At 50.4% G+C, this 16,274-nt stretch overlaps 2 protein-coding genes and 2 long non-coding RNA genes across 15 annotated transcripts in view; 2 read left to right on the plus strand and 2 right to left on the minus strand.

Annotated features, from left to right (window-relative positions):
* The window catches only part of HOXA3 (homeobox A3), a 48,029-nt gene extending 38,810 nt beyond the window's left edge, over positions 1-9,219 (plus strand). For 7 of the 12 annotated variants that reach the window (XM_077998006.1, XM_077998008.1, XM_028845933.2 and 4 more), the window contains 2 exons: positions 5,465-6,110; positions 7,506-9,219. In XM_077998006.1, the coding sequence (XP_077854132.1) occupies positions 5,585-6,110; positions 7,506-8,311 (1,332 nt within the window). In that variant the 5' untranslated portion in view covers positions 5,465-5,584 and the 3' untranslated portion in view covers positions 8,312-9,219. Of the gene's footprint in view, positions 1-371; positions 626-1,894; positions 2,594-5,464; positions 6,111-7,505 lie in introns of those variants that run through there. The other 5 variants (XM_077998001.1, XM_077998003.1, XM_077998004.1 and 2 more) reach the window with 3 other exon arrangements.
* On the minus strand, positions 321-2,585 carry LOC114676957 (uncharacterized). Its single transcript, XR_003728201.2, has 2 exons — positions 2,456-2,585; positions 321-1,903 (listed from the first exon to the last, which is right to left on the minus strand). It is a non-coding gene; the product is annotated as an uncharacterized LOC114676957 (long non-coding RNA).
* Positions 8,203-12,547, minus strand: LOC144340152 (uncharacterized). Its single transcript, XR_013415900.1, has 2 exons — positions 12,426-12,547; positions 8,203-10,855 (listed from the first exon to the last, which is right to left on the minus strand). It is a non-coding gene; the product is annotated as an uncharacterized LOC144340152 (long non-coding RNA).
* On the plus strand, positions 11,562-15,570 carry HOXA2 (homeobox A2). The gene is made up of 2 exons (XM_077998009.1): positions 11,562-14,149; positions 14,794-15,570. The coding sequence occupies exons 1-2, from the start codon at positions 13,765-13,767 to the stop codon at positions 15,531-15,533; spliced, it is 1,125 nt and encodes a 374-aa protein (XP_077854135.1). The 5' UTR covers positions 11,562-13,764; the 3' UTR covers positions 15,534-15,570.
* Positions 15,571-16,274: the final 704 nt, after the last annotated feature.

Raw genomic sequence — 16,274 nt, forward strand, 5'->3', positions numbered from 1 at the left:
TTGAACAGTAGAAAGGCACCACGGGCACCTTTGCTGCTCCAAGTATTCTTCTAGCGCTGAGAAAAATATTTTCTTCTAGTTCCCCTAGATGAGAGATCGGGAGCCATGGGGATTTGGGGGAATTGGTGGAACCAAGGGGTCTTCTCAGTAAAGAAAAGCTCTGCGGTTTTGGCGGAGCCGGGTGAACTGCTGTGGGATTTGTCTAGAAAGGGCTCAGAGACGGCGGCCGGTAATTTCTGGAGGTGGAAATCAACAACCGGCATTTTCGCTTAAAAAACAAAACAAAACACCAGTAACAAACCGACAAATAAAAACATTCCGCCAGTATAAATTATTATTTTAAAATCCTCTCGCCTACGTTTGCTCCAAAGCCAGTCCTTTGGATTTCAGCAGAGCGGCTTGAGGCTGGGGCACCGACCATCTGCGTGCCAGGACGCCGGACTTTCGTCTTGAGGTCGGAGCCCCACTTCTGCCCGCTGAGGCCCGCGGCCCGCGAGCCACGTATCGGGGCGGATAGAGGCCCTGGCCGGAACGAAGCTCCAGCCTCAGATCTCCCTGGGCTCCCGCGGCTCCTCAGGTCCGGTCCCCGCGTTTTGCCCGGCAGGGTCTTGGCGCCAGTGGAAAGGTATGCATTCCGGGCGCCCCAGCCCTAGCTCGGGCGCCCTCGGTCCCTATGGCCCGGAGAATCCCTTCTCCCGGCAGGTTCTCACGGAGAGCTGGCCTTCCCGGCAGCTGGCTTAGCTGAGAAGGCGGTGAGAGTCGCGTCAGCAGTTTGGAGGAGAAAGTGCGGGTTGATTATTGACCCACGCCTTCTTTCTTCAAATGCCACATCCGACCGGGCGGGTTTGAAGAGAAAATGCCGCCGAACGGATTTTTGCGGCTGGCTCTCACCTCCTACGCGGCCGGCTCCCCCTTTCAAGTTGCTCTGCAATATGCCTTAAGGAGCAAGTGTTTGCTGTTTTGTGCTCTGTTTACAGCTTTGGGGCGCCGAGTCATAAATCTTGCCCAGCCATAAATGACAAAAACCATTGGTATGCATGAGGCCACCCTGGCCCGGAGTGCTTTTTGATTTCTCCCTTTTCCCCTGGCTTTGTTTTTGCTCTAAGGTGACACTTTGGCTCCTTGACAGTTTAAACATACTCCTTATATTTTTAACACCTTCCTTTGAGAAGGACCCGCTGTTGACGCCTTGGGATTGCAGGAAATCTCCATTTCTCTCTTTTTGCCACACTCATAACCCTTGCAGAGTTTGCTTCTGAAGCTGGGGAGCAAAGGAGGCTTTAGGAGGAAAATCATCCTCTTTCAAGTTGTGGCAATATTACCAGGCAAATTCGAACCTTTCTTTTGCCCAGCTCAGCGTTACTCCATCCCACTAATGAGGAAAATATGTATGTGTGTGTGTATGAAAAACCACATATTCCTCTGCCCTACGTGTGTGTGTTTATATATATATATATGATATCAGTTTCTGTTGGGGTCAGAGCTTTCTCTGTCTTCCCTGTGGGTGAGCTGTGTGTCTGCACTGTGAAATGGGCACACGAGCCCTGGAGATCCGCATTTCTAAACACCCTTGTGTGTACCTGAGCCTGGAGCATCCCATTTCACTGCTGGAACAAGTGCATGTCTCTTCCAGGACACTTCCCTCCTGGCTGCTAAGATGTCAGCAATTTCTGCCTAAAAATATAACCAAAGAGAGCCCAGTTGGCTCTTTGGGATCCCTAGAGAAAAGCCTTATCCCAGCTCCCCACACCCCCACCTAAAGATCTGTTTGGGGGTTGCAGGTGAAATAAACTGGGCAAAGTCTGGGAAACTCACTTTTCTTGGTTCTTTTTCCCTTCACCCCACAATTGGAAGTGTCCAGGGCAGAGGAATACGTGGTTCTATTCTATTCTCAAACGAATTCCTAAGAAATAGAGCCCAGCAAGATAGCCCCTTTGTGAGAGCCGTTTGTCCTCATTAGCATAATTTTCCTGGACTTTAGTGACGCCTGGGAGCAGGAGAGGGAGGGCGTTGGGGGGTGGGGGCAGGCTGCCCTCCTCCCGCCACAGCCGAGCTCCCCTTCTCCCTCCGGTCCCTCCCCTTGCCTCAGCCCCATCCCCCACACCGGCCCGCGCTTCCCCAGCCGCCTTGGTCTCCCCTCCCGCCCGCCCCAGCACCCCCCACCGCACCCCTGGACCAGACGCTACTCCGCGTGTAATATTCATAAGAAACATACCCAAGTCGGTGCCACTAGCCCAGGCAGAGCCCGGCGCCGCACTAGCGCTTATCTCCGGGCCGCGGCTGCTGCCCTCGGGAAGGGCAGGGGGCGGGGGTGTGGGGGAGGGGTGGGTGGGTGGGGTGGGTGGGAGGGGGGTCCAAGCCGCCCCAGTCGGCCCTGGACGAGCTGTGCTGGAGCAGCGAGGCGGCCACGCTCTGCGCGGCGGTGACCGGGCCTCAGGGTCTCCCGCCCGCCTACCGTCTCAGCTGATGCTGAGGGTCGGTGCCCATCCCGCGCCGAGGGGACCCGGCCGGGCCGCTGAGCCAGGCCGGGGGCCGGAGCCGGTGTCTGAGCCTGAGCCCGAGCCTGTGCTTGCGGCGCTCGTCAGAAGTTAAGGTAAGCAGGGCCGCAACCGGCCGCTCCCGGCGCTGAATGGCGGAGTTTACGTCTCGGTGATTTATGGCTGCAGACTTAAATCTCGGTTCAAGAAGAGTTCACAAGCCGGAGCTTCCTTCCCGGCAGTGACTGATACCCTTACACTTCGAGTTCAGGCCGCTTTCCCATCCCCGCCCCCACCTCTTGTCTCTCCCCTAGCCCAGCCTTAACTTTTCTGGGTTGCAGAGAGAAGGAGAGGTGAGCAGGGGACTCGGGGCTCCTATCCTACGAACCCGCTCAGATTTGGGGTGAGGGAAGGCTAAGGAAGAGGAGGGAACGGGAAGAGGGAGCGATGTTTGTAGGACGGAGGGTGAATTTGGACACATCTTCCAGAGAAGCAATAGAGCTTGCTTCTTGCACTCAATTTAGCCTCTTCAACTCTTTTTCGGCTCTTGCACCTGGAGAGTATTGTCCAGAAACAGATCTTCGTGGAGGAATCTCCCCTCATCCCCAGCCTTTGCTTGGCAGTGCAAAGCAAAGTTTCCTGGCTGGCAAATCTCCAACTTCTTTACTAGGTTGCAAACTTTGGGGGCTGGGTTGGGGTGTGGGGATGTATGAGCTCCAAGGTAGTGGTCTGCTGACCTCAAACAATGGGAAGGATTTTGGTGGGATCCCAGAATCGAATTCATATTTTAAGTTTATGGGGGCTGTTGTATGCTCTTTGATTTTCAAAGATATTTTTGTTATTGTGCAAAACAATGCACAACTTGATAAAAAGACTTAAGTAAGTAGTAGGCTGGTATAACCTGTGATAATGGATTAGCAAGTCACTAGAAATATTGCATGTGCAAAATCAACTTAATTTTGTTTTATCTAATATCTTGCTGTTCGAGTGTCTAATTTTCTTAACCTGACATTTTATTTTACACAAGCCTGGTATCTAAAAAATTTATAATGGCCGACATTAACTCTGCCAAATGTAATAGGAACTGTTTTCAGTAAAAGAAAAGGAAATTGATACATTAAATTGCTATTCAGTTTTATTTTATCCTTTATTTACTTTCAACCATGGTATGTGTAGCTTCCTATTTCCAAAAGAGGAACAATGCTCCAGGGCTCATGATCACTGACAATAACTCTGGATAAGGGATGCTGTAATTTTTAATTGAGGTTCTGGAAAATTAATTGTGCCTGTTTTGCAGATGTTGGTCAGATTGTTGGCTTAATAATGAAATCTAAAGGACTCCATTATTAGCAATGGAATTATAATCATCTACTGGTAGATGCAATACATTATCTTTTTTTTCTAGTTAACAAAGCATCTAATATTCCTGGAAAATGTGAATAATTCTGGGACTCAATATATATAGTTGGACTGAATGTTAACCATTTTCTTTTGAATTTGTTATAATTTTCTTAAGTGGTCAGAGGGACTAACATTCCGAGTGTGTGTGTGTGTGTGGGGGGGTGAATATTTGAAACTCACATGGAACTTTTCTGTGCTGAGAACTAGAGGTTGACCATGCAATGGTTGAAAACAAAAAGAAAACAGATTGAACTTTTGCAAACTGCTTTCTAAATGAAAGAGGGTTGAGGGGGTTTTCAACTGCTTTTTAGATTTTCAGGGTTATCCTTTACTTGGAATTTCTGAAGCAGGTAAATAGGCCAAGTAACAAATATCAACAACAACAACAGTACACAAAGATCAGGAAACTCTGGCAGGATTTTATGGCTTGTGCTTCCATCCCTCGTCCGGAGCCAAATGACCCCCATACATCAAATTACATAGCAGTTTCTAAGACAGAACCTATTATCGTTAAGTTGGAAGGAGAGTTCAAGCCGTGGTCATGGAGATGAACGCTGGTTTTTCAGGTTCCTGGAGGGTTTTTTTTTCTCTCTAATCCATCATGTTTTAACAGGTAGAATTTGATAGTTGCCCCGAATAACAGCACCTCAGAAAGTCCAAGATAGGAGGTTCTGGGAACCTCCTGTAACTGGGGGGAGGAAGTAAAGAAGTGGGGGTGGCTTGCTGGGAAGTGCCTAAGAAACAGGGAGATGAAAGGAGTAAAGAACTCCTCAGGATTTTAGTTGTGACTTGCTGGGTGGGGTGTTACTGTTGGTCCCTCCTGCAAACACACACACACACACACACACACACACACGCGAAATGTGTTCCAACCAAAGTTTTCCCTCCCCCATTCTTGGCCACAAGGGGTTCATTTGGAGGAGGTGAGTCATATCCCCAACAAGGTGGATTAACTGCCTAACAAGCTCAGCTTCTGAAATCCAGCATGGTTGGATGGGGCAAATTGCCTGAAAATTTTTTGTGCAAACCTCTTTTGGGAGCAGGAAGGTCCAAGAAGGAGCTGGGTGGGAAGTTACTCCATGTCAGGGCTCTTTTGGCAAACATCAGTCCTAAAGCCGAGAAAACATTGGCGACCCAAGCTCCCCTTTGCCTCCTGGTTCCCTTCCCAAGATTCCCAGAGTGGAGGAGTCTTGGGCCCTCTGGAGGAGGCCAAGGAGCAGAAACTAAGCGACACCCCAAGTTTCTTCTTCCCCGGAAAAGAAAGCTCCCAGCCTTGTTCCTTTCTAGCCTATCAAGCCTTTCTCCTTTTGGACCCCGGCTCCTGAGAGTCGGCTTCCAGCCCTCACTCATTCTCCTTCTCTCTCCCCGGAAAATCCCCCAACTCCAGAAGCAAGTTAAGCAAATATTTGTAGCTGCCAGTAAATTCCAGCGGTTTTTTATAGCGCGGCTCCCTGCGCCCGGGGCCAAGTCGTGCTGCTAAATATTGCTGACCACTTTTTCTTTTATGGCTTTCATGTCACTTAGCTATTGAGAGTAAGATGGATTTGCGCGGAGCCCTCACCGCGCTGCGCTTCTCGCCCCCCTAGGTCTGCGCGGGGCGGCCATTGGCGGCGGAGTGTCACGTGACCGCGGGGGCGTGCCAATGTGCGCCCTCACGAGTGTCAAACCCCTGTCAGAGTGTGCGATCAAGATCGTGAAACAACGCGATGCAAAAAGCGACCTACTACGACAGCTCGGCGATCTACGGTGGCTACCCCTACCAGGCAGCCAACGGGTTCGCTTATAATGCCAATCAGCAGCCGTACCCGGCGTCCGTCGCTTTGGGTGCCGACGGCGAGTACCATCGACCCGCCTGCTCCCTCCAGTCTCCCTCCAGCGCCGGAGGTCACCCCAAGGCACACGAACTGAGTGACGCATGCCTGCGCAGCCTGAGCGCCCCACCTAGCCAGCCTCCAAGCCTGGGCGAGCCGCCCCTGCACCCGCCGCCGACCCAGGCCGCGCCCCCTGCCCCACAGCCGCCTCAGCCCCCACCTCAGCCCCCTGCACCTACCCCTGCCGCGCCCCCGCCTCCCTCTTCTGTCTCCCCACCTCAGAATGCCAGCAGCAACCCCACCCCCGCCAACGCGGCCAAGAGCCCCCTGCTCAACTCACCCACAGTGGCCAAACAAATCTTCCCCTGGATGAAAGAGTCTCGACAAAACACAAAGCAGAAAACCAGCAGCTCTAGCTCAGGTAAAGGAGTGCCTTCTGGAAGAGGGTCCTCTGGCCTGGCTCCCGGTCCCGGAGCTACTGCCCACGACATCTAGCACAACCTAGGAGTGATGGAGCATATCTGGAATTCACTGCTCCCACACCACTGCCCACCAAAAAGGTTTTCAGAGTCTTTGCAACTTAGGGAGGTGATAGGCCTCTGTAGGCTGGAAAACCCCAGAGACTTGCTGAGAGTCCCTCTGGACTTCTCCAAGGGCAAGTAGGGTCTAGTGCAGTTGGAATCCCTTCTTGCTCCACTCTTGGAGTTAGGACCTCTGTGCAGAAACAACCTGAGCTCCACTGTCTATCTTTTTAGCATAGCTCTTCTAATAAAACAGTGACATCCTCCCCATACTACAATGTGGCAGAATAAAAACAGGCCTAATCACCCTCCAAGACAGAATCAATGCTTTGCCTATAATCAGAGCCAATTTTTGCTCCAGCAGATGGAGTGGCTGCCTTACCTCTGGGAAGACCCTACTCAGACTTAGTACAATGAAAGCAGCCAAAGATCTCCTGGAGGAGGGGGATGCAGACTTGTCATCCTAATGGGAACCACATGGGCCTCCTGGAAGCAGTCTCCAGTAGAGGAAAGGCCCCAGGCCATAGGCTTCCTAGCATTTTGGTTACCTTTGCCCCTGCCTTCTCCAGTTGCCAGTGCCCTGCTCTGAGCCTGAGCATCTGGGACCTCCATAGCTAGGATTTGGGGGGCCAGGGAGGACAGAAGGGTACAAGATTAGTGGACAAAAGCCGGGGCAGGCTGCTTGATGACATAGGGAACCCTAAAGAATAGGACACGGCATGAAGGGCCTAGGCCTCCCCACCAGAAATACCTTCAATGGGATCTCTTCTTTGGGCCTTCTCTGCCCAAAGTTTGAGGTTTCCAGTCTGCCCATCTCCTCTGGGTAGAGAGAAAAAAGTGGCCAGTTGAAGCTACTGCCTAATTATTGTCGGACAGTGTGGGAGGGGAATGAGTGTGTACATTAGGTTTCCCACATTTCAGTTACTGTGAAGGGAATGGAGATGCTGAGACTGGCCCACAGAGAGGCTGTTGTCCGATAGGCCAAAGGGACCAGTAAATGAGTCAGAAAGTTAATAGCTCTAAAAAGAAAATCCAGACCAGGAAGGCAAACCGGGAGTTCTACTTCTCTGTCCTTTCCCCCTTGAGAAACCTGTGATTTGCTCCTTGGCTGAATGGGGAGTACCGCTGTTTTACCCACCAGGAGAAGAGAAGAGCACCTAGTTCCTTCTTCTCTCTGGGACCTGACAGATTCAGGAACCTTTGGGGCCTGGTGGAAGGAGGGGCCGGGCTGGGTCAGGGGCTGGGCGGGGCCGCGGCAGCCCCTGACGCCGCTCTTCCTCTCTCTGTCCTCGCAGGCGAGAGCTGCGCTGGCGACAAGAGCCCGCCGGGGCAGGCTTCGTCCAAGCGCGCGCGCACGGCCTACACGAGTGCGCAGCTGGTGGAGCTGGAAAAAGAATTCCACTTCAACCGCTACCTGTGCCGGCCGCGCCGGGTGGAGATGGCCAATCTGCTGAACCTCACTGAGCGCCAGATCAAGATCTGGTTCCAGAATCGCCGCATGAAGTACAAAAAGGATCAGAAGGGCAAGGGCATGCTAACCTCATCGGGGGGCCAGTCTCCAAGTCGCAGTCCCGTGCCCCCCGGCGCCGGTGGCTATCTGAACTCTATGCATTCGTTGGTCAACAGCGTCCCGTACGAGCCCCAGTCGCCGCCGCCCTTCTCCAAGCCCCCCCAGGGTACCTACGGGCTGCCCCCCGCCTCCTACCCTGCATCCCTGCCCAGCTGTGCACCCCCACCACCCCCACAGAAGCGCTATACGGCGGCAGGGGCGGGCGCAGGGGGCACCCCCGACTATGACCCGCACGCTCATGGCCTGCAGGGCAACGGCAGCTATGGGACCCCACACATACAGGGAAGCCCCGTCTTCGTGGGGGGCAGCTACGTGGAGCCCATGAGCAACTCTGGGCCAGCCCTCTTTGGTCTAACTCACCTCCCCCACGCTGCCTCGGGCGCCATGGACTATGGGGGCGCCGGGCCGCTGGGCAGCGGCCACCACCACGGGCCCGGGCCTGGGGAGCCGCACCCCACCTACACGGACCTTACTGCCCACCATCCTTCTCAGGGAAGAATTCAGGAAGCACCCAAGCTCACCCACCTGTGATGGTGGGCTGGTGCTATGCGCCAGGAGAGTCTCCCCCCACCCACCTTTTTTCTTTGGTTGCTTTTTTTTTTTTTTTTTTTTAGGTTCTTCCTGCCCTTTCCTTCCTTCCTTCCTTTTCTCTCTTCTCCGCCCCCGCACTCCTTTCCCGGTTTCCCCCCTCGTTGGGAAGGCGTTTTTATAGTTTATGTGACGTAGCAATCTTGGTTGCTGGAATGGCTGTATCAGTAGCGATATTTATCTCTTCGTGCTCCTCGATAGGCCACTGGCCCTGCACCCTTTACCTTCTCCACTCTTTGATCAGAAACAGGGTATATGAACAAATTTTCTAGTCGAGTTTTCAATGTGAATTTGTTCGTACATTATGGCTCCCGAGGGGAAGCGATTACTTTTTTTAATTTTAATTTTTTTAATTGCACTTCTTATAAAGAATGAGAAAAAAAAAATCAAAGGCGCTTTGAAACAGGGGCTCCCTGTGCAAGGATGACTAAGTGTACGTCTTTCCGTGTGTGTATGCTGGTGAACAGTCAGATTTATTTATATTTTTTTGCAAGCATTGAATAATCTAAGTTTTAAATATTATTTATCCCCATCCGTTCGTATTTATATTAAAGAAATTCTGTACCCTGATGGTTCAGAGGGTTCTTGGGCCTTTTGTTCAATTGTGTATTGGCGTACTTAGAATTTTTTTTTTTATTTCAAAGGGAAGTATAATTCCTTTAAACGGTAATGATGCAATAAAACCAGAGAAGATCCAGCTTTTGAAAACAGTGATTTAGGTTTGTAACATCCGGCAAAACTGAAAAAAAAAAATCTGTAAACGCGAAAAATACTAGATTTGTTTTGAGAATTCTACATTCCTTGCTGCTCACATTCTGAGAAACAAAAAGAAATAAAGTTTTTATTCTGAATAATATACGTGTTAAGAAGGGGTTCCTTGGCCGAAGACGTGGGTCTGCGTGGAATTCAGGCCGAGGCGAGCCGGCAGAGCAGGCCGGGCTCAGCAGCCCTTCGGCTCCAGCATGGGGCCTGGCCAGGCTATTCGCCTGGAAGCTCGGCGAATTCTCAGGATGGCGGCTGGGGCTCCAGGCGGCTGCGGCAGCTCTGGTAACGCCGTGCGGCCGGCCCGCTGGGCTGCCCGGTTCCCAGCTGCTGCGGAGGTAGGCCGAGGGCGCAGGGGCTGCCGAGTGCTGTGCTCTAAAGAAACAAAGGCAGCCCGGCCCAAGGCGCAGCGGGAGCGCACAGGTGCCCCGCGGCCGAGCCGGGGGATAACGCAGGGCGGTCTTCTGCTCCACGCTCTTGCTCGGGTCAAATCGGACCAACTAACGTCTAAACCTCGGGATTAGCCAGCCGCGCAGAGGATGCCGAGCACTTTCCGGGAGCAATCGGACTCCTGGTCTCCTCTGGGATGCTTTGCAGTCTATTACAGTGTCAGAAGGAAAGAATGGTTCCTAAAATCTGCACGCGGAGCAAAACAGTTTGAAAGGGACTGAGGCTCACCCGGGTCTCCAGCAAACGGAGGACCGAGCTGGGGAGAGTCACCTGAGCCAGTCCTTCCCTGGACTGCCTGAATCCCAGCATCAGCTTCCTTCTGAATGTAGTATTTGGCATTCTCTGAATTTATTTCCTCTCCATCCCTCCCAGCTTTCTTTTTATGGCCCCAGGGGGAGGGGGAGAGAGCAAGGAGATCCGTATCTTTGTAATAAAAATGCAATTTTATAAGTACTTTTTTGATTTGATGTTACAGGAGCTAAATATTACATTTCCACTCCTGGATTTAAGATAGGGCTGCTTACTGACTGGCTGGTAGAGGCAAAAGAAGGCACAGTAAAGGGAAATATTTTCATCTTCAGATTTAAGGATTCCTCGAGAAAGGAACCAAATTCAGAAAATGCAAACCTCAGACCTGCATCCCATCATCACCCGCTTCAGAGCTGGAAGTGAGGAACCGCTTTCGTCTGGGGATCAAGAGCATCGGATGTGAGAAATAAATCCCTATTCTCCCTGGATTGTATCTTTCAGAGGCAGAAGAGGAAAATGTCGCCATTTTGTTTGCAATCCAAAATATCCATCATCATGGCCGTTATCTTCCCCCTGTGAAGCTCCCTCAGATTATTCTTAGAAGCAGGCACTGGAGCCATTTCTGGGTACTGCTGGGTACCAACGAGCTGCTTTTAGAGAAACTCCTCAGTTTAAGGAAAAGGCTCGGAGGATGCCAAGCCAGGCTGCTGCGGAGAGCTCAGTGTTCCTCTCACACCCAGAGGTGCTTTCCCCATATCTGTCCTAAGGCTGTTGAAATATATATATATATATATATATATATATATATAAAATATTATATATATCCTTTTTAAAGAGTTTGGGCTATGGGAGAAATAGATTTGCTCTCCGCACCTCAACCTCTGTGCCAAAATATGGCGCACCTCAGAAATGCAGAGGCTGCAAAACCAGGCTTTGTGAGGACTAGGGCTTCCACCTTTTGGTCACGCTGAGCAGATACAGGAGTCTTCTTTTAAGTAATCAGTTTAGAGACACGTGTAAAATTACCTGGAAAAATAAGGAACAGCTAGTAAAATTACCTAGAAAAATAAAGATCTTCATCTAAGGATGAAGATCTTTCAGGAATATCACTATTTGAACCCACTTCTGAAATCTACTCTTTAGCTGAGGGAGGGATGGTTTGGAGGCTTCCTCCTTCCCCCAGGGCTAAGATTTTAAAATAAGATTCTAATGTGATTTCCCATATCTTACCAGTCAAGACATTCATTTTGGCTTTCAAAGAAAAAAGTATTGACTTCACCCCCCAGTTTCCTAGATATTAAAAAGAAATCCTTATTAAAATATCCCATGAGTTAAAGTAATAGACTTGGGGAAGATTTCAGTGTTGAGTGGTCAAAGAAAAGGGTTTTCTTCCAGATGGTATTTGAATTAAGGCGGCTGAGGCGGCAGAAAGCTCTCACCCACGCAGCCCCTGACAAAGCCTCAGAGATATGGGGGCAGCGCTGCTCCCTCTCTGCACCCCCCTTCCCTTAAGCCTATACTATTTTCTGGTAAAAACAAATGCCAAAAGCCGCCATCCCAGAGTCCGCAAAGCACCCTTCCTAAAAGGAGCCCTAATCCTTTTCACTGCCAAAATATATATTTTTAAAGGCTAGTTTTCCTTATTTACTTGCATTTCCTGCTCTCCTCTTTGCTTGGTCACATTTTATCTTGGAAGGAGCTGGAAGCTGAAATGTGTTCTTAAGGGCTAGAAGCTGTCAAGGCTTTTGGTGAGCAAGATTGATCGCGCCCAGACTTCCTTCGGAGCTTTGTTTGGAATAAAAGCAAGAAAACTAAAAAACCTCACATTTTCCGAAATAGCATCTCCATCTGCAAGGCAGTGCTCAGTGGTCAATGATATAGGCCACTTATATCTGATTTCCACCCCAAACCCTCTTTGATGCCGGCCTCAGAGATGGGGTCCTGCCTTTGCTCCTTGGTTGGCCTTTCTTGTTTTCTACGTAGATTTTTCTCCCCCTCCAACCTCTCTCTCCCTGGCCATCAGAATGATTTATTTTCCTGCCATTGATGCCTGCCGGCCTGGGGGACTCTGATCACTTCGTCTATTTCAAAGGAAGCAAAAGCGAATCACCATCCTCAGGGTTTGGGGGGGAAAAGAGGTACCTCCAGATCTACCTCTCAGCCTCCTTACCTCTTTCTGGCTTGGTGGATTTTTAAAAAATTATTTTTTGGTACCTAAAGGTGTTATCTTTTGAACCCTCTAGCACCGTCCAAGATGCGCTCAGTCTCAAGTCTCCGAATTGGAAAAAGAGAATGAAGGAGAACGAGAATCTTTATAATTCCTCCTTGGGTCGCCTCCTCTCCCCCGCAGTGCTGTTTCCCACAACAGAACCCGGAAGCAAACATCCCCGGTGCCCAAGGATCAGGAAGGTGTGGGAGGCAGTTCAGGCTGCCAGGGAGCACTCGCTGTATCTAAACCAACCAGCCCCCAGCCAGAGCGCCAAGGACAAGAAGAAGGGTAGAAAAAAAGAGACAGGGAGGGAGAGAGAGGAACAAGCATCTTCTCTTTCCTTGCTGGTAACTTCCAACAGACTTTCTGGAAATCGGAAATACTCACCGCACCCGAGCCCTATGGGTATGAAACCCAGAATGCCAGGAGCCGCACGCGCCTGCTCGGGGCGGCATTTCTTTGGCTGGCCGCCGCCCTGGCTACGGGGATTTGGACACATGGACCTGGGGTTGTTGTCTCGCTTGGCACATGCATCTTTCTCCAGCCACTCCTGAGAAGTTGATGGCGCAGGAAGGTCGGGAAGCTTTGAGAGCCGCCTCCCGTTTTCCGCTTCCCGCCGGAGCCAGATGCAAAGCTGCCGTGGAATAGCCTGCTAACAATGGGCCGAGGGCACAGACTCTGGGCTGGACACTGGGAGGGGGGCGAGAGGCTGCGGGAAGAAGGGGAGGCGGACATAAGAGAGAGGGAGGGAGAAAGGGGGAGAAGAGGAAAAAGAGGGAAAAAGACAGGCAGGAAGCAAAACAGACCGAGAGAGATCAGTTTTGAGATCCAGGAACTGGTTTCAGGAAAAGTGAAGGAGGAAAAGGGAACGAAAAGGAGGACCCCCTCCCAACCAAAATCTTTCTTTTCTTCTCTCTTTTCTGTCTTCTCTTTCTCCATCTCTCCATCTCTCTCTTCTTCCCTCTCTCTTTATTCTCCCTCTCGCATCTCCTCTCTCCCTCTGCTCCTTTCTCCTGCTTTAACAGAACTTATGTGGCTGGGATGCAGGGCCCTCGGGTGTCAAAACTTTGAAGATTAATGGATTACTTTGTTAATGACTGCAGGCGTCAGACTGAGGTGCTTAAATGATTTGTGAGGTGCGAGGCGTCTTCCCGACAGTCCCAAACAATGCGCGGAGTGTGCGGGGGAGGCAGAGGGCAGCCACCGGCGGGACCGACAGCAGGGCTTACACTCGCACACATTCACACACACACACTCCCAGGCGCACACACCAGATCCTTGCAGATCAGGAGGCGCTCAGGCACCCTCGCCCCCACGTACTCCGGGACATCCCCACCCACACCAACATATATGTATTTTTGCCCTGAAAAAAGTGTAAATAAAGCCTCGCTGGCCCCCAATGAGGCGTTCCTTCCCGACTTTTTTGGATCAATCAAACAGACAGTGGCTTCTTTTGATTAAAGCCCAAATTGTCATTGGGCAGAAGCAATCATGTGACAGCCAATTCGGTCCAATTTCAACCTTGTCTCCATGAATTCAATAGTTTAATAGTAGCGCGGTCCCCATACGGCTGTAATCAGTGAATTAGAAAAAAAACACCCTAGCAGCGATATTCTATGATAGATTTTTTTTTTCCTCTGCGCTCGCCTTTTTCCTGGGCCTTGCCCCCCCAAAGCCCCTCCAAAAGAGGGAACTTTTTCTCTGAGGGGGCTCCAAGGAGAAGGCCATGAATTACGAATTTGAGCGAGAGATTGGTTTTATCAATAGCCAGCCGTCGCTCGCTGAGTGCCTGACATCTTTTCCCCCTGTCGCTGATACATTTCAAAGTTCATCAATCAAGACCTCGACGCTTTCACACTCGACACTGATTCCTCCTCCTTTTGAGCAGACCATTCCCAGCCTGAACCCCGGCAATCACCCTCGCCACGGCGCTGGCGGCCGCCCCAAGCCGAGCCCCGCGGGCAGCCGCGGCAGCCCGGTGCCCGCCGGCGCCCTGCAGCCGCCTGAGTACCCCTGGATGAAGGAGAAGAAGGCGGCCAAGAAAACCGCACTTCCGCCGGCCGCCGCCGCCGCCGCCGCAGCCACCGGCCCTGCTTGCCTCAGCCACAAAGGTCAGTCCAAAGACTTGGCCCCAGGTCTCCGGGACCCTCTTCCTTCTCCGGGCTGCCCCGAGAGTGGCTGTTGGGGGAGGGGAGAGTGGGCTGGGAGAGAAGGAGGAGAGGGAGAGATGCTTGGTTGCCTTGTCCTTGCCCCTGTGGGCTCAGGAGTGGGTTTGATGGAGAGGAAAGGGGATCCTGTGCTCTACAATGAGACACATATATTTTTAGGAAGTGGGGGGAAACTTTCCCGAACTTGTGTAATGTGGGATGATTTATTTGAGTTGGAACTGACCTCCTCCTGTCTAGTTGTCCTAGAGTTTGGCTTTTTGACAGTAATGAAGAGTGATAGATCGCTCTTGCTCAGCTAAGCAGCTGATGCATTAATTATAAATTGTGTTGTGACTAATATAAAGTTTGCTCCCGGATGAAGAGGTTGAGGGGAGTCATAGGCATGAATTCAGTAGACGAGGAGGAGACCGGGTCTCCCCAGGCTGGGCTCCCAGGAAAGGCAGCACAATAGCTCTACTGCATCCAGGGGCGGCCATTTTGTTGCAGTTGATCTTTTCTGCTGTATTTATTCTCCAGTGGAATAACCCCGCTCGGACCCCTCCACCTCCAACTGTGCGTGTGTCTCTTGTTGGTTTCCCTTTCCGCAGAATCCCTGGAAATCGCCGATGGCAGCGGCGGGGGATCGCGGCGCCTGAGAACTGCTTACACCAACACACAGCTTCTAGAGCTGGAAAAAGAATTTCATTTCAACAAGTACCTTTGCAGACCCCGAAGGGTGGAGATTGCAGCGCTACTGGATTTGACTGAGAGACAAGTGAAAGTGTGGTTTCAGAACCGGAGGATGAAGCACAAGAGGCAGACCCAGTGCAAGGAAAACCAAAATAGCGAAGGGAAATGTAAAAGCCTTGAGGACTCCGAGAAAGTAGAGGAGGACGAGGAAGAGAAGACGCTCTTTGAGCAAGCCCTTAGCGTCTCTGGGGCCCTTCTGGAGAGGGAAGGCTACACTTTTCAGCAAAATGCCCTCTCTCAGCAGCAGGCTCCCAATGGACACAATGGCGACTCCCAAAGTTTCCCAGTCTCGCCTTTAACCAGCAATGAGAAAAATCTGAAACATTTTCAGCACCAGTCACCCACTGTTCCTAACTGCTTGTCAACAATGGGCCAGAACTGTGGAGCTGGCCTAAACAATGACAGTCCTGAGGCCCTCGAGGTCCCCTCTTTGCAGGACTTTAACGTTTTCTCCACAGATTCCTGCCTGCAGCTTTCAGACACAGTTTCACCCAGTTTGCCAGGTTCCCTCGACAGTCCCGTAGATATTTCAGCTGACAGCTTTGACTTTTTTACAGACACACTCACCACAATCGACTTGCAGCATCTGAATTACTAAAAACATTAAAGCAAAACAAAGCATCACAAAACAAAAACCCCTTTGACCAGGTGGTTTTGCCTTCTTTTATTCTGGAGTTTATTTTTATTTTCTTCTTGACCTACCCTTCCCTCCTTTAAATGTTGAGGATTTTCTGTTTAGTGATTTCCTGACCCAGTTCCAAACAGAGCCATCTTTTACAGATTATTTTGGAGTTTTAGTTGTTTTAAACCTAACTCAACCACCCTTTATGTGATTTCCTGAGAGCAATATGAGACCTGCAAGAAAGTGATCATCTAATTGTATCTTCACTTTCTTTTTATTTTTGTATTACATTAGGATGCATTGTCATGCATATTTTTTGTAGAATAAATTCTCCTTTCCTATAAATAGCTTTCTTATTTTTCTCCCCTTTTTCAAGGCTCATAACAGTTTCTTTTTCTTCTTTTAGTCTAACTTGGTAAATAAAATTCTAGTCACAATTTATCCTCTTTTTCAATTTTAATACATTTATTAAGGCGGCATGTTCAAAGTCTTCAATGGACAGCAACAAAACAGAAAGCCAAAAAATGACTAGGGCTTCTAATAAGTTTTTGTTGTTGTTGTTGTTTGTTTGTTTGTTTTTGCTTTTTTGCTTCTTCTCCTCCTTCTTTTTAAAGGGAATAGATTTGATTTTCAGTGCACAGGTTCAAGCCATAGATTTAAATTGGTAATAGAGACAGAATTGGGCAGTCTAAGATTTGGGCCAAGCCCAAGCTCTTG

Source organism: Macaca mulatta, chromosome 3, assembly GCF_049350105.2.
Source record: "Macaca mulatta isolate MMU2019108-1 chromosome 3, T2T-MMU8v2.0, whole genome shotgun sequence".
Classification (NCBI taxonomy): Eukaryota; Metazoa; Chordata; class Mammalia; order Primates; family Cercopithecidae; genus Macaca; species Macaca mulatta.

Bases quoted from the DNA above. Each gene is read 5' to 3' on its own strand.
- HOXA2 (XM_077998009.1), top strand. From the start codon at position 13,765: ATGAATTACGAATTTGAGCGAGAGATTGGTTTTATCAATAGCCAGCCG. The intron at 14,150-14,793 runs GTCAGTCCAAAG...CCCTTTCCGCAG, and splicing joins TGCTTGCCTCAGCCACAAAG to AATCCCTGGAAATCGCCGAT.